The sequence below is a fragment of the Numida meleagris genome, chromosome 11 (genome assembly GCF_002078875.1).
Source record: "Numida meleagris isolate 19003 breed g44 Domestic line chromosome 11, NumMel1.0, whole genome shotgun sequence".
NCBI classification, from domain to species: domain Eukaryota; kingdom Metazoa; phylum Chordata; class Aves; order Galliformes; family Numididae; genus Numida; species Numida meleagris.
The window spans coordinates 7503557-7525709 of NC_034419.1; the positions used below are offsets into that span (position 1 = coordinate 7503557).

The window sequence follows — 22153 nt, forward strand, 5'->3', positions numbered from 1 at the left end:
GGGAGAACAGAGACATTTCAAAAGGATGCCTAGGCAAATGGGATCTTCAGGAGCCTGCTAGATGGCATCATAGAATCATAGAATCATCAGATTTGGAAAAGACCTCCAGGATCAAGTCCAACTGTTAACTCACCACCACCATGCCCACTAAACCATGTCCCGAAGTACCACATTTACAAACTTCTTGAACACACATGATAACTCCATCACCTCCCTGGGAAGCCTGTTCCAATACCTCTCCACTCTTTTTCAAAGAAATTATTCCTGACATCCAACCCGAACTTCCCCTGGTACAACTTGAGGCCATCACCTCTCCTTCTACCACTGTTACTGAGAAGAGGCTGACCCCCACCTCATTACAACCTCCTTTCATGGAGTGTAGAGAGCAATAAGTTTTCCTCAAGCATCCTGTACATGGTGTGCATACCCAGTAGAGGAACTTTATACTGCGAGGTAGCAGTTCCTGAGAAAAAAAGTCTTACAGGAGAGGAGAATTTTCTGATTTTATTCCTAAATCCCTGTTTCCAATTCTGCTTCTTACTTCATTGGTGATTTTAATATAGTTTCTTCAGGTCTTTGTTCCTCAGCTTTGTTTGGGTCAAAAAATATGTTCATGTTCCTAGGAGATATGTAAAAAGAAATGTTTTAAAGTTTATGAATCACAAAAAAAAAAAAAAAAAAAAAAAAAAGAAATACATGCCTAGATAGAAAGAGAGAACAGCAGGAGACTGGGAGCTTACTCTCCAAACTGTTCCCAACCTACTTCTCACCTATTATCCATCTCAGCCAGCCAGTCTGATACTTCGTTCCAGATGCATCACCAGCTAATGAAGCCATAACCAGCACTTCCTTTTCTCTCACTCTTTCTTGTCTTTTCTGACTGTTTCTCTGTCGCTGACACGTCACTGTCCTCTCTAAGTAGTATGATTGCTGTTGAATTCCCTCTTTGCCCTTAATCACCATGGCTCTGTCTTTATTTAGTATGCGCTTTGGGGATTAAACCCAGAGCCTGCCTTCTGAACCATATTTGCTTATTGTCTATTGATACATGCTTTAAGGGTTTTGAAAATTACCAAAGTACATTTTTATTGTGCTATATAACTAATGATATAGTTCTTATTTACAAGCATCTGCGTGGCCAGTTAGAACAATAAACCCATTCTGAACAATCCTGTAAATTGCTGTTTGTGCACATATAGAGAGTGTGCTTAGGTTTTGGAAGTTGTTCCTTTTCAAGAAATATTATTTAAAAGAGAAAGAGAAAAACTCTCATAAAATGAGAAGTATACATTTTAGCATAAGAACTTCACTAGCCACAAAGAACACGGAAATATGAATAGGAGGTTGTTTGTTTTTTTTTTCTACCATTGTGCATTTATCTGTTCAGGTTTTCTTCTGAACTTCAAGTGTATCACATAAGCATTTTGTATGAGTTAAACATGTCAATGCAAAAACAGTTTTTCCTTCCTTTTCATTTTTAGATCTGATTTGGTTGGCTTTTGCCAGTCTGTTAGACTCTAAAATGTATTTGAATAGTTTACTGTGATTTATTATATTGTGGTAATAATGCACTTTCCAAGAAGGAAGGGTTTATGTTATGGAGTGTATGTTAGTAACCATCTGTTACCCAGACTGCTCCCCAAATAAACCATTATTATTCCTGTTGCAGGTTTACATGATTTAGAACACCCTGATGTATCTTTAGCAGATGAATGGTAAGCCTTAAACAAAGCATGAAATTGGTGTCTGTTACCCTCCTTGGTTTCATATTGTTTGTGCTTGCTGAAACCAATCCTTTATGTTCAAAGAGAGATCATGTTTATACATATTAACATTTTAATGTTTTGACAATATGTTCTCAGGTCCTATTGCAACACTGACTTGCATCCTGAACACCGTCAAATGACTCAGTTAGAAGCAATTAAACGCTACCTCACAGGAAAAGAGCCACTGCTCCAATGCAAGTATTTTGTTAAGTATACATGTAGTAGAGTTTATCCCAGCTAAAAACTGTTATACTGCACCTTCTGTACAAAATGCAAAGCCACTTAGTTTGATAACTTGAGATTGGATTGCATAGCTGATATCACTTTCAAATTTCATTTGCTTTTGAGCTTTTTCTGAAGTATCAATAAAAGTACAGATGACACAGGATTCTGAGTTTTATGATAAACAATATGCCTGAACCAAATATTCAAATTTCTGCTCACCATATATATAATATTGCATATACCATGCAATATTATCATCTGGCTTCATAAGTTAAACAGGATTAGTCTGAATCAATCCTTGGATCACTCCTCTAAAAAAATATACCAGATATTTCCGGAGTGCCTTAGGGAGAATATGTATGAAGTTAACATTTCTGGACTGCAAAAGAGAATAAAAAGTCACTTAGATAAGTGCATGTTTTCTCGGAGATCTTTTCAGAGACTTAGAGCTTTTGTGACTTAGTAGACATAATTATTTTAACTTTATTTTGTATGCAAGTGCAAGCACGAGATACATATAGTAATGTGTTACATGGAGTGGAAAGTGCATTTTTTGTTTTCTTTATAGTTAATGGTAATTGTTAGTGCATTGAAACAGTAAAAGAAAAACTACACTGCAGTCAAATATCATATAATAATACATAGTAAATGCTTAATGCTGCAAAAATTTTGAACAAAATATAGTGGAGTCTAAAAAAAGCATTGTTTAGTCATCTAACAGCAACAAAAATTTTCCGCATGCATGTTTACTGATTTTAATGTAACATAATAGGTGATAAAGAATTGATCCAGGAAGTTCTGTTTGATGCAGTGGTGAGTGCGCCAATTGAAGCTTATTGGACCAGTTTGGCACTAAATAAATCAGAGTAAGTAAGCTTTGAATCAGTCATTATTATCATGGTTGACATTTAATAGCTTTGTGTAAAAACTGGTAAAATGCTTTGCAAATCCTGATGTTTTGTCAGATTACCAAGATTTATTTGAATCAGTTATTTCATTCCTTTCAGTTTATTTACGCAGGAATTTTAATTTTTCAACTGCATTAAAAAGGATGAAAAGAGCATATTAACCAATGCATCTTAAATACCACCAATTTTGAATACAGTATTAAGTGTTTATGTTGCACTGTACATCATGATGATTAGTTGTCTAAGGTTACTCAAATTTTACAGTATAACTAATGAAATTGTATACGAACCACAGCACAGAGTTGAGACTATTTCTAACAACTGTTTAGAATAATTGAGGAATTTAATGCGTAATTTACCAAAATTGTTTATGGAACTGGTAATTTGTCTCAGAACAAATTATATACAATTATATACAGAATCTTTTTTTATTATTATTATTTTTTGTTTCCAGGGCTAAGTGTTAAGCAATGAGATGTTTTATATATATATATATGTTAGGGAAAGCAGATGTTAAGATTAGCAGTTTGCATGAGATGAGATACTGCTGATAGAAGGCAAGTCTGGGAGTTATCCTGATTAGCTTTTGTTAAATTTGCATCATGTTTTAAAAGTTGCAAGAAAAAGATATTGTTGGAAACACATACTGAATAAGTAAAATCAAATTCAATGAGAGCTTATTCAGCAAGCTGATTACCCAGCATCCTCTTTGAAGATAAACATAGGAAAATATTGCATGCTACTATGCTGTAGGCATTAATTAATGTGTAGGAAGTATAAGGTTTTTAGGAATCCTCCTACACAATGAATTAACAACAGATCTAGTGAAAACAAGGAGGACAACTTCAGAGACATAGTAGTGGGAGACTTGATCCCCTTTCATATTCTCATTTACAATAGTGAGATAGGACATTTTGGTACAAACTATGTGAGGCTCTTGTAGCCATACAAGAGCTAGTCTGAAAGCAGCTACTCTGGTCCTGATAACATTGCAGAAAGAGCATTTGGCCTGACCTACCTGCCACATCTTTTTCCTAAGGTCTAGCAGCAGATCCCTGTCCTAATGGCAGCTACATTTCACTCTGAGCTAGCTGTTTAAATCTAGCTTAGTTTTTGATGCCAGAACAGCAGTTGCAGCTATGGCTTGAAGTGTAGATGTATCATCTAAATAACATTTCTACACTGTATTTTTGCCACAACCTATGTAAATTTAACTAAAATTAAATAAATAAAAAGGGACTGTACTTAAAATTATATTCCTCAAAAATGTGTACACTTGTGTTTTCTGTGACCAGTAATACAGCTTTATCTGTTTACTGTCTGGAAACATTATCTTTCTTTGTGTTCTGCTCTGTTTCAGAAATTCTGACAAGGGAGTGGAAGTTGCCTTCCTTGGAACACGGACTGGACTGTCTCGTATCAACCTGTTTGTGGGTCCAGAACAGCTTACTAATCAGTAAGTAACAAAGCTATGCTTGGCAACTGTGTGTGAAAACAAGAAAAAATGTTTGTTTTTAGGAAGCATACCTACTGTCTTTTCCAGGGTTTTGCATTTGCACACTGAAATACGTAGGACAAATTAGAAAGATTGTATAGAATGCTTTCTTCAATTGGAACATTTGGAACAATGAGCTGTTGTACACCTACAGCCCATACATCTACTTTTCCCTCATTTTTCGTTAGCTTTGTACCTGTACTATTCAGAAGGGAGTTCAGAATATGCTACATCTGTAGGAAAAAATATATATTTTTTTAATATCTCATCTGAAAAAATATCATAGACTTTTTCAGAGTTTGTACATTATTGTGGATTTTTTTTTTAAATTGAAAAAGCTAACAGAAGTGGACTAGGTGGAAGGGTAATCAGGAGATCTCATCATTCAAAAGATTCTTTTTCTTTTTTTTTTTTTTTTGCATTTTTGAAGATGTGATGTAGTGGAGGTACAGATTTCTTAAAATGGAGAGCTATAAAATGAGGTCTGATAATGACTTTTTTAGTCAGCACTTTAGTAATGTCAGGCAAATATAGGCATTATACGTGCGAAAAGAAATCTGCCCTTAGTGTTTGTGATAAATTAAGTGTATTGAATATAAAATTGTATGATGCTTATCTGACCACAAAATATTGTAGTCTAAGTAGCCCAGCAGATGAGATCAATAGCACTGCAATTTCTTACTGTCAGACAGCAAACCTGAACAATAGCATGGAGACCGTACTTGCTATTTATTCTCACAGAAATTTTCCTCTGTCAACATTCCATGAGAGTACTGACAAATAACGTATGCACTTTTCCACTACCTCTCCTTATATATTATTTGGAAAGTATGCTGTTCATTAGTTTGTTAGGGTTTTGTTGCTTAAAAATAGATACCAATGGCAGCAAACTTCAGTGACTTTTTCATTGTACAGTTCTTGTGTTCTGCTGTTAAATAGTTCAGATTGAGACCTCAGTAGAGGTGTATTTAGTACTACTTACTTTATGAGCTTTTCCAATTGCAAATCTGTTACAAATAATCACTAGGGGCTTAAGTTAACCCTCTCTCGTACAAATGATAGTAGAATAACTGTCCAAAGTCATTTTCTTTCCTAAAACATTGAGTTTTGTTTTTTTTTTTTCTCTTGTCTTTCAAATCTAGACATTACTGTGTGACATACAACAAACAAGTATTTTCTTTCTCTCTTCTTTCTCAAGAGATTTCCTGACAGCTGAAGACAAGGAAAACATTTTTAATGCTGATCATTTTCCACTCTGGTACAGAAGAGCTGCTGAGCAAATACCTGGGAGCTTTGTCTATTCAATCCCATTTAGTACAGGTCTATAATTTTGTCATTATCTGTGTTCTGAACCATCTATGATACCAAAACGACAGCAAATTTTTCAGTGCCAGAAGGCTCTATAGTTAAGCTTAAATGTTAATATTAAAATATGCATTGAAAATTGCAGCTAGTTTACTGGTCCTTTAACCAGGTACGTCTTTTATAGGGTTCCAAGTGAAAACCCAAGATGCTATCTAACTGTTGTTGAATATTTGCCTAGATTGAACTTAGAGTTTAGTATTTTAATCAAGACAAGTCCAACAGAACAACTACCCACATTCCTGAGAAGCCCAACCAGTTGTCATCTTTGTTGCTATTCTTATCAGAAAAGGCAAGAATTGATTACTGATGTCAGTGATTTAAGCTTGTTGGACTGCTTGGGAATTTTGAAACATCAGTGCCTGTATGTTCTGTTCATACATACACCATGATATTTGCTGTTTTTTTAGTGTATTTCCTGAGCACTGCATTCACTAAATTTTTTCAAACTAGGGGAAAAAAAAAATGGTGAATTTCCTTATTCTGAGATATGATATTTTTTTTTCTTATTATACCTTGTAGAAACAGCAAACAAAAGCAATGTAGTGACAGCCAGTACTGCTATTCAACTTTTGGATGACAGAAAATCTCCAGTCGTTGCAGGTAAAATTCTTATAGCTTATTTGCTCTGTTTATTTCTTAAAAGCAGTGAATGAGCTTCTTACATTTTATTTCTGCTTAGCAATAATATAATATGGGAATATAATATTTTGAGAAGAGAGAAGGAGGGAAAGATGCAGTTGTAGAAGACATAATTGAATACCTTAGAGTAGAGAACACTTAATGATTCCTCTACCTAAGAACTTGATCTTTCATTAATTGACTATCCAAGGTCTCTGTAAGCAATGGAGTTTAATAGAAATAACAATAATTACCACTGAAGCATTTTTTGTAGATGCAATTCTACATCATCATAAAACAGAATCATAGATTCATAGATTCTACTTCATCAGAAAACAGAATATATTACGTTAAGCAAAAGGAGATATGAGAAATGATTGTCTGATGTGTAAAGATTCCATATAATCTTCAGGCTTGAAAATCCTGTTATATAATAAATAATGTGGAGTGATCTGTTTGCCTGGGTTATGTGAGATGTGATTTGACCATAAAATATTAATTGGACAGCAAAACTCTATTGTTTTTCAGCGAATAGTATGATCTATTAAATTATAATCCTAAGGATTATATTAGGTAGTTAGATAGATTATATATAATAATCTATTAGAATATAATGCTAAAATTATAATCCTAAAGACTAAAAAGTAAAGTTAGGCAACTGTGGACTAGACATAAAACATTCAGATTCAAGAAATAAAGTAATTAATTTTTAACTGTTGGACATTGCTCACTCAAGTTCAGATGCTTTTCTGCTCAGTTTCCTCTAGATATCTATTGTTACTGAAGCTGAAGTAGGAATGAAATTAAAGAAACCTCATGGCTTTTACCATAAATCAAGCTGTTTTAGAGAAAATTGGGTAGCTATCACATGAAGCAAGAACCATCCTACCCTTCTCATACTGATATTTTTTTACTTCTCCCTTGTATGTTTGCCGTTAGGGGTGAAGGTCCTTTTAGGATCTGTACAAACCATTTTGCATGAAAGTATCACTCAGCCACAGCCAGTATGAGACAAGTGCATGCATGATTTTTGTCCTCTTTCATTTGGAGATTCTAAGCGTACTTTGACCGTGGTATTTTTTCCATCAACAAGCTTTCAACAAAGTACCCAGTATCTAGTCCAAATATTGGATTTTATTATAGGGTTGACTTTGTTCCTTTTAAGCAAAATGTCTCTGGGACAGAAACTGTAGCAGAAGTAAAGAGGCAAAGTTTGAAGGTTTTATGTGCCAGACGTGAGAGACTAAAGTAGGATATATTTTCAAATGCCTACACTGAGGTTCAGATTTGGCCAAAATATCTCATTTTAATTTGTGTGAAGTAAGTATTCCTCATTCCCATTTGGTCTAAGTGGATTACAGTAAGCAGAAGCCTGAGATGCACGTTCCGTGGAAAATCACTCTGTTCCCAAGAGGGATTTGACTGAAAGTAAAGCTGTGCCAAAATATTGTTTATTGCAGATAACTACAAGAATTTAAGACAGGCAAAGAGAAACTAGAGCATTACTATAAAATGGAAACCTGAGTTAGACCTGCCCACAAGGAAGGAGGAAAAAAGAAGAAAATCAGCCCTTACTACAAATTCTGCACCCCTGTTTTCTTTGTCATTTTTGTTTGATTCTATACTTGTAGGTAACGATCAGTTATAACACACTTAATATACAAATCTTTGCTAAGGCTTATTGGAAGTAGGACAGCTCAATCCTTTAATATAGGCACAAATTCCTAATATTAGTGAGTCTCCAGACTGTTACTACAGGAAACTTGAGGTGATTTGTTTTCTAAAATCCCTCCTGTCTCTTTCAACTGACATTATTGTTTTGTTATTTTTTTTTTTTCCTGAGTGCAAGTTTCTATGGAAAGTGTGAAAGGAGATAAGTCTTTAATGTGTTTGTGGTAACAGCATGCTTATTACTGTTTATACAGAGTTCAGTTTAATTGCAGGAGAGACAAGGACAATGATACTGAAAACAGGGTTTTTTTTGCTGTTAAAACATGTTTATGCTCAAATTTCTTTGTCTTAGCATTCTCTATTGCCATGCTTCCTATATTTAGTTTAAATTACAATGATCAGTTTCATCATACTGCCCATATTACAAAGTTAAGGAGAACAACAGGTGGTAAAATTTTGTTTTGTTCTTCCAAACATGATCTAAAAGTTGTATAATTAACCTAGAAAAGGCCAGGCTGGAAGAGACCTCAGAGATCACCTGGTCTAACCTTTCATGTCAAAAGCAGGGCATAGACAAGGTTGTAAAACACCTTCTTAAGCTGAACCTTAAAAGTTCTCAGTTGGAATGTAATATAAGATATTATGTAAGAGCAAGGTTGCTTTCAGTGGCCAAAATGACAACAGTCTATATGGGATTTCTCAATCTAGTTATAAAAAATGGTGCAAATTGACTGAATTATATCTTCCAACGTTAATTTGAAATGTAGTATGTCTATGTTAAATGTTGATAGCATTCAGCATAAAAGTTTTGTGTTCTTTGATATTGCATGATGACTGAACTCAGTTTGTATTCTTGGTGTGAACATCTACTTCCAAATGACTGTAAGGGCATTTGTGTGAATGCAACATTATGTATTAATTTTACTTCCTTTTCGAGTGAGAAAGGTGATGGTTTCATCATCATACTTTTGTTTAAAATCAATTTCTAATGATATAGACTAGTTAAATACATGAATTTGTTATACAGATGACCCAAAGATCAGCCACTGTCAGTGTATTTACAGACTGAAAATCTATTCTCATGATTCTGCCAATCATTAACATCTTGAACAGTAGTTATACTTTACATGTAGTCCTTTCAAGAGAGTATGTATACTGCTACTTTTTAGAATGATTAAAAATGGCCATTTTTTTTCTCACAACCATTATTTTCTGCTACCAAGCAATTAAAAGATAAGAAGAAAATGAGAGGTACTTTTTAACAATGACGATTCATATTTTTTCAAAAAGTCTTGTCTTTCTATAGGTATGTGATACATAAGGTTCTGGGGAAGCTGTCCTTCGAATGCATCTCGGGTGCATTCAATTCCATAGTACAGGGTGCAAGAGGGCACAGAAACTGTTAGACTACTCCCCTGTTCTTTGCCACACCGTGATGCTGTGAGACCCACAGAAATAATTTATCACATAAAACGTTTATTAGGAAGAAACATGATTCAGCTTACATGAACGAAAGGAATAGCTTTTAAAATTTTACTACTGATTTCTTCTATAAAATGCAGATCATACCTGTTACTTCATGTATATATTACTTATATTTAAAAATACATCAAAGTGTATTTATAAAAATATTTCTTAAGCAGATCTTTGTAATTAGAAATAGGAGGTGCTAATCAATCTGTGGATACACCAATAGTTTGATTTTTAAATGCTTTTACCAAAAATCCTTGCTGTGCAAATGTAAATATTACATTTCACACCTGTAAACAGATTGCCCCAAGTAAAGCTAGGCTCATTTTGCTTTCCAGTATTTAACTATTCAGAATGGTTTCTTTCTAGAGTCCATATACAAGTTCAAAGTTTTTGTCTCCAAACAGGAAATTCTGTTATTCCATGTTAAATATTCTTGATTAAGATGGTAAAACCCTTCAGATATTTTGAATGATATGATTTGAAAATTTAGGTCCTCCTTTTTGTTTCCCCATCCGTAAGATACATGAAATTTTTACCATATCTTCTTTCAGCACTAATTTGTTAAAAATGACATGTGATTTTGAATGCCACAGAAAAATGACCCTGAAAACCCTGTTGTTTAAGCTATTTCAATCTGTGCCTTGAAAAAAAAAGAAAGACCCAAACTCTCACATTACTTGTAAAATACAAGTATGTCTGTTTCAGGCTGGTCAGACTTCAGCTTTTTCATCTTTCTGTTTGAATCAGCTTCTATAGGACAGCAGTTTGAAAGGAAAATCTGTAATCATATCAGTTTTCCAGTAACTGAGACTTAGTTATGTAGGCTCTAAGTAAGCAAGAGCTTTTTGTATTTTCATGGAGGAAAGTGTGAGCATTGTATCAGAGACTGGCTGCCTATATGTTACAAAACTTAGGATCTTCATCCTCTTTCATGTGTGTGTGCTTGTAATTGTATAAATGCTACTTTGAAACTCTATTTAGGATTTTTTTTTTTTAATGAATGAATTAGAATGAAGTTCGTATGCACATCTCTCTTTGAGCATGATCCAGCAGATGTTTTGAAGTGACTCCCATTAATTTAATTAAAACTAGCTTGAACTACTTATAGTTCTAGGAGTGGCAGGTATTGTAGATGTATCACAAATAGCTAAGTCAGCTATTGTTACAACAGCACAGTATAATTGTATCTATTTTAAACCTCTCAGTACTGCTTACTTGTTTTTTTTTTTCCCCCTTTTTGCAACGTGAATTGCTTTGGCATTGCTATATTAAAAACATGCAAGCAAATGTCACTGTCTTACAGAGTCCTTAAAATTTATGGCACCATCTATAAAACTGCATTTTAGTATGAAGGCCTAAGGGAAAATGAATATGTCATCAGAATGACACACCAACCAAATTGTTGAATCGTTCTAAAATAGATGTTTTCCTTGTCAGGCAAGACAGTGATTTACTTAATCTTTACTCCACGTTGTAAGCCACAGAAGATTATATTCAGCAGTAGTGTTTAGTAAATCCCTCAAAATGCTTTGCATGCTTTGGTGGAAAACCACTATTTTTTTTTTTCTTCTGGAGTTTCTTGTTCATTTTGAATATTATCTGTGTATTCATAAATCTAATATTAGTCTACAGACTAATGTTTTCAGTCTCAGGAAAATTGGAATGTATATATATGCACAGCCTAGCATTAAATAGCTGACAGACTTACGATAAAAGCCATGACTTGCTTAGGAAACATACTTTGTAGGTAATGCACGAAGACATGCAAAGTGCCCTACTGAGTCCTTCAGAGCAAGTAGTGAAATCCTGCCTCTCACCATCACCTGAAGCTAGATGGTATACTCAGAATTCACACATTTGCATTCATTTCTATTTGTTCTCAATTCATTTACCATACAGAGTTAGTATTTGGATTAATTAAATAACGGGGCTCTTTAAGATATTTCTTTGCTAATATCTGCTTGTAGATAATGTAAACCCTATTTAATTCTTGGGCTTTCCTTAGCAGTTCTCTGGTGGATGAATTAGATCAATTTCCCAATATATGTAATATGATAGACAAATGGAGTAAATTCCACAGAGCATTCTCCACTTCTACATTTCTGCTTTGCTTTTGGGGTTTTTTGCTCATTTGATTTTGAGTACTATGCAATTTTGGCAGAGAGGAAGAGCTTAAGTAGAAGAATGAATCTTGTGATCTATAGCAATCTGATTCTAGGGGTATTCTACTAAATAATTCTACTGGCACAATAAATCCTTGATTGTAGTATGAGACAGCAGAAAAGACATCAGCTCTTTTTTAAAAATTCAAATAATACAGAACAAGTATGAAACTCAAAAGCCATTTGAGAGATTCTCTGCCATTATGTAGTATATAATTCACCCCAATTTAAGTACTGGGGATCAATTAATTCATTTTCCACAGTAAAAATATTTCAAAACATTAGCAGTTTTCTTGTGTGCTTGTTGTGTCTTCAAATGAGGATGGTAGTCTTATGCAAAAATTCAAGCCTATAGTGTATATAGCCTTGAAACTATGGGGTATCCCTCAGTAATCAGAGATAACTGTGCCTTTCACTGGTTTGTTTATTATGGGTTTCCAATTCCTACTCCTTCTCCCCTGTTGTGGCTTCCTGCCACATCCACATGATTGATGTTGCTGCCTGTCTCATCTGGGGAGCATACAATCATATTTCAGATGATATAAGCCCAGGAAGTATCAAGACCTTTTGCAATTGTTAGTACTATGACACTTTTCAGCCACGTCCAAAGATCAAAGTTGTAAAATTCAGCTTACTTTCTGTAAGCTTAACTAAAGCCTACACATCTTTGTCTTCAGGCCAGCAAAGATAAATGGTTATTAGTAGGCAACAGTTGGTCTTTTTTTGTTAATGCTGTTAATGATAGATAAGCTATGTGTAATGTCATTCAATTCGACTTTGATGTTCAAGAAGAGGGATGCTAATTTTGGTAGGACATAGGGAATAATGAGGCTGAGTGCCAATTATCTTTTTGCAGGCTTTGAATGGAAGGGCACATACGGCAAACAAATATGTTTCAATTTAAGCTTTGTTTCTTTTGATATAGTTTCTAGGGACAATTCCTGTAAAGAATGTTGGCATATTGCAATTTCTAAACTCTTCTAAACTGACATTTTAGGAGGCCAGTTTTTCAGAAAACATTGTAATATTGTGAGTCTCTATATAAAATACAGGAATAAAACAGTATGTTTACTTTCATTACCTTTGCAAATACTATGGGGAATAATGTATCCTGATATATTTTTTAAATTCTGTGGGAAGAAGATTAGTGAAAAAATACTGTACTTACTATAATACCACTTACTAGATTGCTGGAAAAATAACAAAGCTTTCTCAGCAACCTTTATCTGAAATATAAAGCTGTGCAGACAACTTATTTCAGCAGCAGATGTCCATTGCTAAGCTTTACAAATTAAGGACGCTTCTGTGGGGAATCCCTAGATCCAGTCTACTACATTACGGTCAACAGTTGTTATGGAAAATTTGTTATAGGCAACAAAATTGTACCCTTTATATCTATTTTTTCATTAGTTTCTTATACTTTCTCTTTTCTCTGTCTGTCGTTTGCATCATAAGTAACTGGAATTTGGTAACTGCAAGCAGTTCTAAATTTATATAGTCTTGCCAAAGTTAAATGAGACATTTACTGGGTGGGGTTTTTTTATTATTCTTAAAGAATACCTATTTAGAAAGTATAAATCAGATTTTGCATGGATTGGCTTGCTGTATTTCCATAGCAGAGTGAACAAACGGAAATTCAAAATACTTTGCTTTCTGGCAGAACTCCATATCAATTTACAGCCTTATTTGTGCATAAAAATCCCCAAAGGATCTTAAATTTGACTTGGAAAGAGTTCCTTTAAATGTTGTTATGCCCTTCATTGCCTTTTTGTCTCACTTTTCCTTTTTTTTTTTTTTTTTTAATTTCTTACAGTAAGAAAAACCTAAAAGTTTTTTGTTAATAAGACTATTTTTGAAGACTAAGACGTTGTTCTGGTTATTTCTGACAGGGAAATATTGAATCCTTCCTTTGCTAGAATACATGAGAGGTGTAAACTTATTAGTAATGGGAGCTGCATTGCTGTTAAAAAGACTGTGGCTGAAATCTCCATGGAGGTCAGAGGTTTATTAGCTCTCATTTTAGGATCTGCAGTCTGAATGCAAGCGTACTCATTTCAGGTGGTCACCATAGGAAAGCACTGTTATTTGGCTTGGCTCTGAACTAATTTTTTGGCCCATAGGCAGTAAAATACTTTCCTGAATTATTTCTCTATCTGAAAAGCTATGTTTTCCTTTGAAAAATAATATCCTGCTAAATTGATAAAAAGAATAGAAAATGTAGATCTCCACACTGGAATGACTTAGCTGTGAAAACAGATTGTTCATTAAACTTTAGAAAATATTTCAACAGAAAAAAAAGCACATTCACTTTGGAATTACATCATCAAGAGATCAGATTTAAAGAGCCAGAATATAAATATTCTAAGCAATTCTGTTCCGATAATATCTCAGCTGAAGTAATATACCTGGTCTAAAGCATCACATTTAAAAAAAAAAAATGTAGAAAAACTGAAAAGGTTCCAGAGAATGCAAGATAAAAATTGTTTGGAAGATGTGTTCTTATAGGAAATTTTGAAACAGCTTGATTTATTTAGTCCAGAACAGCCTAACTGTAATATGAAGTACGTAGTAGTAAACATTAAAAAAAAAAAAAAAAGAGAGAGAGAGAGAAAGAAAGAAAGAGTAATTGATTGTCTTCACTGTGTGCTAGATTTACATTAAGACTGAGATGCTTAATTTCCCCTGGACATGAAAGTAACTGCAGATGCAGGAATGAGCTTTAAAATTTAGGTTTCAATTATTACTAAGTAGATAAGAGCAAGGGTTATGTGACTTCTGCCATATAGCTCATTACTCAGTTGAGGCTGTTACTGGAATGGCTGTAGCTGCTCTAATAAGACTTGGTCTGGGAATCCATCCATTGAAAGAAGATCGGAGGTCTCCAAATACCATGGCACAGCTTTGTTTTGTTCTTACTGGAGAGACAGCTGCTGTCCTCAAGACTTCTGGCCATTAAAACACACTAGCAACATGTTTCAGACAGATAGTAAGAAAAAATCTGCAGTCAATTTCTGCATCAGCTGCCTAGGCAGATTGTTAATCCACGTCATTGTAAAGGTTTAAAAACACCTTAGAGAAACATCTGTCACCAACAGACTAGATGTACTGCATCTAGTCTCAGAAAGGGTAGGTGGAGTAGCTGATCTCTTTTGGTTGTTTTGAGACTTTTCTTTCTTTCTATGAATTATTTTCTTCTTTTCTATGAATAATTTGAAAAATACTACTGCACATTCAAAATATTCTTTGTGTTCTAAATTTGTGACTGTGATTTTTGCTCTGGTTTCCTCTGACAGCAGAACAGTGCTGCAAAAAGGGCAGACCCTTGAATTAATTCATCTGAATGCTTTCTTTTTGAGGATGTGCAAACATGCAGCTAGGTGATCCTCCCTGCTGAAGGGCAGCGCTGTGATCAGGACTCCATCTGTAGTCCTGACATTTTCAAAACTGAATAGTTGTGTAGATTTTGGATTAAGGAGTTTCAGAAATGTCTGTAGCAAGCATGTATCCCACTAAGACAATAGGTAGTGTCTCTTCATTTATGTAGCGTATGCTTATCTCAGTGTCTGTACCTGAAGCACAGTGTAACATTACTACCTCCTCCTGTGATTTCTCAGCTCTCTTCCGTCTTTCTTGTAAGTACTTTAAAAATGAAATATGATAGACAACAAGGTACTTACTGCTTTCTAGACTTCATAATAGAGGCAGATTGGAAGGTAGAAAAATATGTATTTGGAAATTTTATAACAGTTTTCTAAATTATCAGTGTATAGACCAACCAGTTCTAAAACTGATTACAGATTATGTTTCTGAATACAAATCAGGTGTTCTAAAATCCTAAACTCTCATCATTTGCAACTATTTGTGTTTTTCTTTGCAGAAAACTCACTCATGTTGAGTGCTAAGTGTAGGTTGCCATTGCTCATATGTCATCCCAATATTACATCAAGAGCTAGGAATAATGAATGGAATACTTGGAAATGACTGTGTAAAAATTTCATTCTCTCATGCATTCAGCCTTACATAGTGGCTTCAGAATATACAACACAAAATAGAAGTGCATTTGTATTCTGCTTCATAAATACACACACACACACACACACACACACACACAAAATTTCTTTAATGTGAAAAAGCAAAGAAAAGCAGTCATTACTATTAAACCAATCCTATTTAGGTTCCAGGCTTTTAAACTGAGGTGAGGGCTCTTTACTTTCAAGAAACCAAACACAAAAGTAACTCAAGCCAGGGAGCTATCAAATGGCTCTTTTTCCTCAGAAGTCCCATGCTGTCTTGCAGGGGCCAAATGTTCTCTGTGATATTTAGCAGTAATTGCAGCATAGGCACAACCATAAACAGCAGCTGCCAACATCATTAGACACACAATTCCACAGACAACTCCAGTTATTACTACAGTGGCAATTGCATGACGCAAACTAACAGGCCTTGGCTTTGGTTTGGGTTCACAACTTGGCCTGCTGTTTTCCCCATGTTCGTTGTGATGGGAGTGCTTCAGAGAACTCCTGTGCTCAAAGCTGTGGTGATGAGTGGTGGCCAGATGAGCGTGAGCTGTCGTAAGTGGGCATGCCCCAAACAGCTCGTAAGGAACTTTGAGGAGGTCCTTGCCTTTCCGAATCCCTGGTGTTGCACAGATGATGCCATCACTTATTCCTCCTGAAAAGAAAAAAATTAAAAAAAAAAACTGATGATGATCTTAATATTTTGTAGTTTCTGAATTCTCTTCATGTAAAGTTTACAGATATCCAAATTACATTTATAGTCAGCTTTGAGTTTATACTTTTAAAGGTTTCTAGCCATATTTTTTTTCCAGTTAGATCAAAGGTAAGATTACTGCACTTTAACAATCATAGAAGAAATTATTTGCAAGTAATAACTTTCATCAGGCATTGTTACAAGTGCAAAAGTAAAAAACCAGCTGTCAAATAAAAGTAAGCAAGAAATGTCGTAGATGAAAAGTAAGAGAGATTGCTAACTGCAAATTCTTTGCATGCAAATTTGTATTCACTTCTTTTTTTTCTAAAGAAAAATTGAAATAATATATTGGTAAACATATCTCACTTGATCGAAATAACCCATGAAATAATCATTCTTTTGACATCATACATTAATTATAATGAAGTAGAGCGCAGTAAGTTGAGTACATGAACAATGTTTTGACAGTTCATGGTAAGAAAATATTCCGAGTTTAAAGAAGTTAAGGTTAATCAATCTATTACTTGTTCAAATGCTAAACTTCATAATTGCTTACAGCCAGCTTCTGCATCCTCTCAAAGGATGTTTTTAGTATAAACGGGAAATGAATTAGGAAGCCTCAGTCTTGGTAAATCACACTGTTGTTCCTAAGCATATAAAGCAACACAAGCAGGGTGTTGCTTTCAGGGTTCTAATTAGACCATACATCACAGCCTTAGGAGTATGGTGTGTTGAGGAGTCAACAAGGCCAAAACCAATGTTTACATATTTAAAAAGTTTAACTTAATCAAGTTAGTTGAATTTTCTCCCTCCTCTCTGTTTGAAATAACCCACCTTTTAGTTAAATCGTGGCATAGAAATATTCACCCTGAAAAGATTCTATCTGAGAAAGCAGTGAATAAAGATGGACTCAGATGAAAATCTGGAGACTACTTCACCACAAATATTGGTGATGTTCCAAGATAGATATGAGCATAGCAGCTTGTCTCTTGGTCTCTGATAGACAAACCCAAAGCCTGGTTCCAAGCACCTCCAATGTGTTAGTTTGAACATGGATGTAGATAAATCTCCAAATTCTGCAACTGTGGTCCTTCTATGGATAAAAGCAATTAAAATATGTGCACTTGGAATGGAGAGCTGGAGTTCTGCCTGAACTGAAGAATTCTTCATAATTATTTAAGAATTTTCATCATATATCAATAGCTGGATTCGGCTAAAAATACTAACAACTTTTAGACTTGTATTGGTCAAAGCAGATAATAATTCTTAATTCATACAAAAATCCATCTCTATTGGTGCTTTGCTAAGACTTGCAGTATCCATAAGGCCACTGTACTGTTTTGTCATAACCATACCATATAAGTAATGGGGAAGATTAATGTGAAATACAACTGATTTTTCCTCATGTGATTCACAGAAGTGATTTTAGGGTAGAACAAATATAGAAGGGCACATAGTATCTTGGCTTCCCTTAAAACTTCAAGCTGAAATTAATTTGTAAGTTCCATATCTCTTCATTTTACTTATCTGTATAGCTTTCAGAAAAAATAAAAGGGTGTTACTGAATTTCTGAACAATGTTGTTTTTGGAAATAAGCTATGGAATTTATGCTACTGGCAGAGTAATTAAGATAATCTGATACATTTACTTAGATCATTACTTTCTTCTGCAGAGAGAAGTCAAAACTCCTGCTGAAATTTGTTATAAGAAATGGTTCCTGCATAATGCAACTTTAGGCCCTGGGATAGTGTAATATCTTACCATCCAAAGTATTGAGATTAAGATAAGAGGAGTATAGGCTTTTATCTGTTCTAAAAGATTACTTCTGGAAGTAGCTTTAGCTCCCCAAGAAGGCTGTTCCTGTGTCCCTGCATTGACAGTATCGTCTTCCGACTGGCCCGTGGAATTGTGATGCTTGGAGATGGCAGTACATCAAAGGCAACATGGACCATCTTCACATGTTCCATGTCACCTTCCTGTACAGATAGACCATCATATTCAAGCCTCAAAGCTTGATTTAAAGAAAAGTAAACTGCACTGCAGTTTTGAATTCTCGGAGTCTGAACATACCTCCCAGGAGAAAGAAATTTGTTTCAAAGCCTAATTCTTTTCTGCATTCGTTGTAGGTACAAGGGATGTGAATAACAGTGCTTTGGGATGATGAAAGCTTGTGTTCTTTATTTTAATCACCTTAAATTATAAAGCTTCTCTGAGCTCAGGAAGCAAAACAAATTCTTAAATACATAAAATTAGAATTAGGTCATATTCTCTTTTATAAAGCATAACTCTTGAACCTAATTAAAAGCAAGCGTGAACAAAATAGGAAACTACTTTTAATTTCAACATTCCTCAGGTGCTGGTATTGCACGTATCAGTCAGGATATTACTAGTAAATTTAGTACTACAACTAGTTGACAACAAATTAGAAAGTAATATCAGACAAGAGTAAGCTTGTATGGGGTGAAACACACATTTTTAGATAAGTATTCTTATAAGGAAATACTGAGTTCTAATTTAAAGAGAAATTAGAATCCTGAGTTCTCTAGAGTTAAACTGATACTGATGTCTGTGTTGATGTTTAGTCTCATGCATCAGGTAAAAAGCTCCTGAATATTAGGTTGGTTTCTAGCTAAAGCATTTTGGTAGTATTAAAGCAAGTATATGTGTTCAAGCATACCTGTTACGTATGTAGATACACATATGGATGTTTACACATACACTCACTACAGACACGTGTTTCTAGAATGTATCTATGCTCTCTGTGTATTCTCTCTCTCAGTGTAAATTGTCCTGTGTGATTCTAGTTGGCCCCTTGCAATTATGAATGCACCTATATTCTGAGCTATGCATGGGAATGTATTTTAGTACACTTATTTGATGGTATGATGCAAGGTGTGGGGTAAATTGTTACGCTACAGTAGTGAAATCAGTTAGATGCATTTGGAAGGTTGTGTTCTCATGTGCGCTGTATGTAATGAGAAGAATTCCTTACCTCTGTATAGAAAACTCTCCAACCACAGTTTCAGGCCAAAGACGTTGCAATTACATAGCCAGGGATTATCCTTGAAAAGAACAACTTTCAGGTTTGGAAGTGACTCCAGCAGAACTCTTTCCATTTTCTGAAGCTTGTTATGCTTCACTGACAGTAATGTTATATTCCCTGTGCTGTTTCCAAAAGTCTCAGGCAGACGTATAATGCTGTTGGATGACAAGTCCAGTTCTTTGAGGTGTGGGAGGAAGCTGAAAGTCTTGTTTTCTATATAATGAATCAAATTTCTAGTTAGGTTTAGAACCTGTAGATACCGTAATTTTTGGAAAGCACCTGGTGCAAAACTTGAGAGAGAATTATTAGACAAGTCTAAGATTTTCAGCAATGGTGTTCCAGTAAATGCATTTTGGTTGATCCTCCAAATACGGTTATTCTGCAACTGCAGTATCTGAATTTCAGGTGGTAAGTGGGCAGGAATTTCAGTAAATCCTCTATTCTTGCAGTCTGCAGTCTTTGAAGCTATATGGCATAGACATTTTTGAGGACACCCATGAGCCATGTGTATTATGAGGACAACACTCAGCACCAGAAGCCGATTACCTGTACCACAAATGAAAGAAGCAATAATGCTTTGAAATTATTATAAAATATTTTGTCTTTTGACAATACAGAAGTCAATAACAAAATAAAAGCATATACTGCACCTTCATAAGCTATAATGTAGATAGCATAAATACAGTTCATAATTTTTACAATGCATTAGTAAATCACAAGTATTATTGAAATACTTTTGTAACATGGAGTGAAATAAATGCTCCCAATATCTTAAAGTGAAGCACTGATCATGGCTTTGTCTTAAGAGTAATCTGTTTTCAGGAGGTTTTGCCATCAGCAAAAATGTAATATTTGAAGGGAATTGTATGAAGTTTCTAAAATTACTAAATTGTAATGTTTATACAGTAGTAACAACTTTCAGCTATCATACATCATACATCTTTTTTTTTTACTAGCTTTACTACCTAAAAAGAATTATGTTAATGTGCTATCAAGAGAGTAACAAGCTTTAAAGGCATTTCTATAAAAACAGTTAACAGTACTTTTTCAGCAACCATTAAATTTGTTCTTTAAAATATCTATGTTTATACTTATTGCTTGAATTCCAGCTGTACTTCTCATAGATACACTACTCACTCAGCAAACATTTGTCAAGAAGCTGTTATAAAGATAAATGAGGTCACAGGAGTACTTAGCAGTATTTAGTACTTATCATTTATAATTATCATCTGCTCCCTGATGTTCAGGTCAGCTTTAACTGAAAAAAAATATATCATTTTTATCTTTCATATATTGCTAGTGAACTTCCTTTTGTATAGGAATGTGCCATTTTATACAAAGCATGGAATTAAATAAATAAATATTCAAATGGTGTTAAGTGATGTGAGTTTCTCTGAATAAAGAAAATCAGTGGTAAATTTTTTTGTCACTTCGGTTTTGAGACACCTCAAACCATTTTTACTATTTGCTATTTTAAAATGAAAAATATTTTGGTCAGTTACTACCTGAAACCTTTGGAAATTAAGGAACATGCTGTTTATTGGCTTACAAAGATCAAATATTAATTAGTAACAGGGAATACCAAATTGAAGGAACAAATACGTGATTAGAACATTAAATATGAAAAACTTATGTATGAAAATATAAATGAAACTTTGAGTTTAACTCATAAATTTATCATTAATTTTCCCTTTAAAATGAAATTGTATTCATATTAAAATTATAAATAATCTCCTGCCATCCCTGAATTCTATACAGTAAAATTCATTTGAAAAAAAAATCAGCATTCCTGCAAATAAGGTGAGCAATACATTCAGTTCATTATATTGTTCTGCAACAGTTGGTTTCAGAAACTGACATACAGCTTCCAATGTAGAATTAAAAATAAACATGAGCCTAGAGAACAAGATAGCTTCTTCATTTTTAGTCTGAATGCATCAGTATCTCACCTGTCATTCTGCTTTGCTTGTTTCCCACTTTGAAGAAGACTCAGTCCAGTTTCCTGAAGTAGAACAGTAAATATACACTTTATTCTGGTTCCTCCTTCAAATCTGTAACATGCTCATCCAATTTCTTCTCTTTGTTTTGTTGTTGTGGTGGTGGTGATTTTTTTAAGATTGTATCTGTGGCTTGAGTAGAAGTGCTACAATTTCTAGTGAGTTACTCCATCAGCCTTTGGTTTTTTTCTTTATCGCAATCTTTTTTTCCCCCAGTGTCCATTTCTGACTCTCAGAGTCTTAGCCTGCCTCTTTTAATCTGTCAACAGGCCATGCAAAGAGTGACTATCAACTCTAACCGGACAGCTGTAACATACAAATCATGACCTGATAGCCCTGTCTTTTCGATTGTTTAATCTCCCTCAAATGGAAGGCACGAAAATAAAGCTGCCTTTTAAAATCCAGCATAGTTTCTGAATTGTGGTGGAATATTAGCTATGCTGTGTCAATTTTTGCAGGATCAGATGACTCTGAACAAGGATTCTGATTATCCTGAGCTGTGACTGGAGGCAGTGGAGTGTGTAATATTGCTACGAATAGTCATGTGGGTTGATGACATGGTTTTGACACTGCACTTGTTTGCTCTTCTAAGCTTATTCATCTGACATCCGTTAGTTGTGCTGACAGGATTTTCTTGCATGGGAACCCAGAACTGGTGTCTCATTCCATAAAAATGGCAATGGACACTTAGAATACTGAAGAAATTTATTTCCAAACATT

The 22153-nt window shown here is 34.5% G+C and overlaps 2 protein-coding genes across 19 annotated transcripts in view; one reads left to right on the top strand and one right to left on the bottom strand.

Moving 5' to 3' along the window:
- Positions 1-22153, top strand: part of CACNA2D3 (calcium voltage-gated channel auxiliary subunit alpha2delta 3) — a 422632-nt gene that overhangs the window by 336580 nt on the left and 63899 nt on the right. For all 18 annotated transcript variants that reach the window (XR_002442442.1, XR_002442444.1, XR_002442443.1 and 15 more), the window contains 6 exons: positions 1670-1715; positions 1863-1960; positions 2764-2857; positions 4260-4355; positions 5593-5714; positions 6279-6359. Coding sequence is in view for 13 of the 18 variants with exons in the window: in XM_021409181.1 (XP_021264856.1) it covers positions 1670-1715; positions 1863-1960; positions 2764-2857; positions 4260-4355; positions 5593-5714; positions 6279-6359 (537 nt within the window). In the remaining 5 variants the exon portion in view is untranslated. The remainder of the gene's footprint in view (positions 1-1669; positions 1716-1862; positions 1961-2763; positions 2858-4259; positions 4356-5592; positions 5715-6278; positions 6360-22153) is intronic.
- LRTM1 (leucine rich repeats and transmembrane domains 1) lies at positions 14966-21924 on the bottom strand. Its single transcript, XM_021409187.1, has 3 exons — positions 21386-21924; positions 19386-19982; positions 14966-16354 (listed from the first exon to the last, which is right to left on the bottom strand). Exons 1-3 carry the CDS (start codon positions 21390-21392, stop codon positions 15921-15923), a joined length of 1038 nt encoding a protein of 345 aa, XP_021264862.1. The 5' UTR covers positions 21393-21924; the 3' UTR covers positions 14966-15920.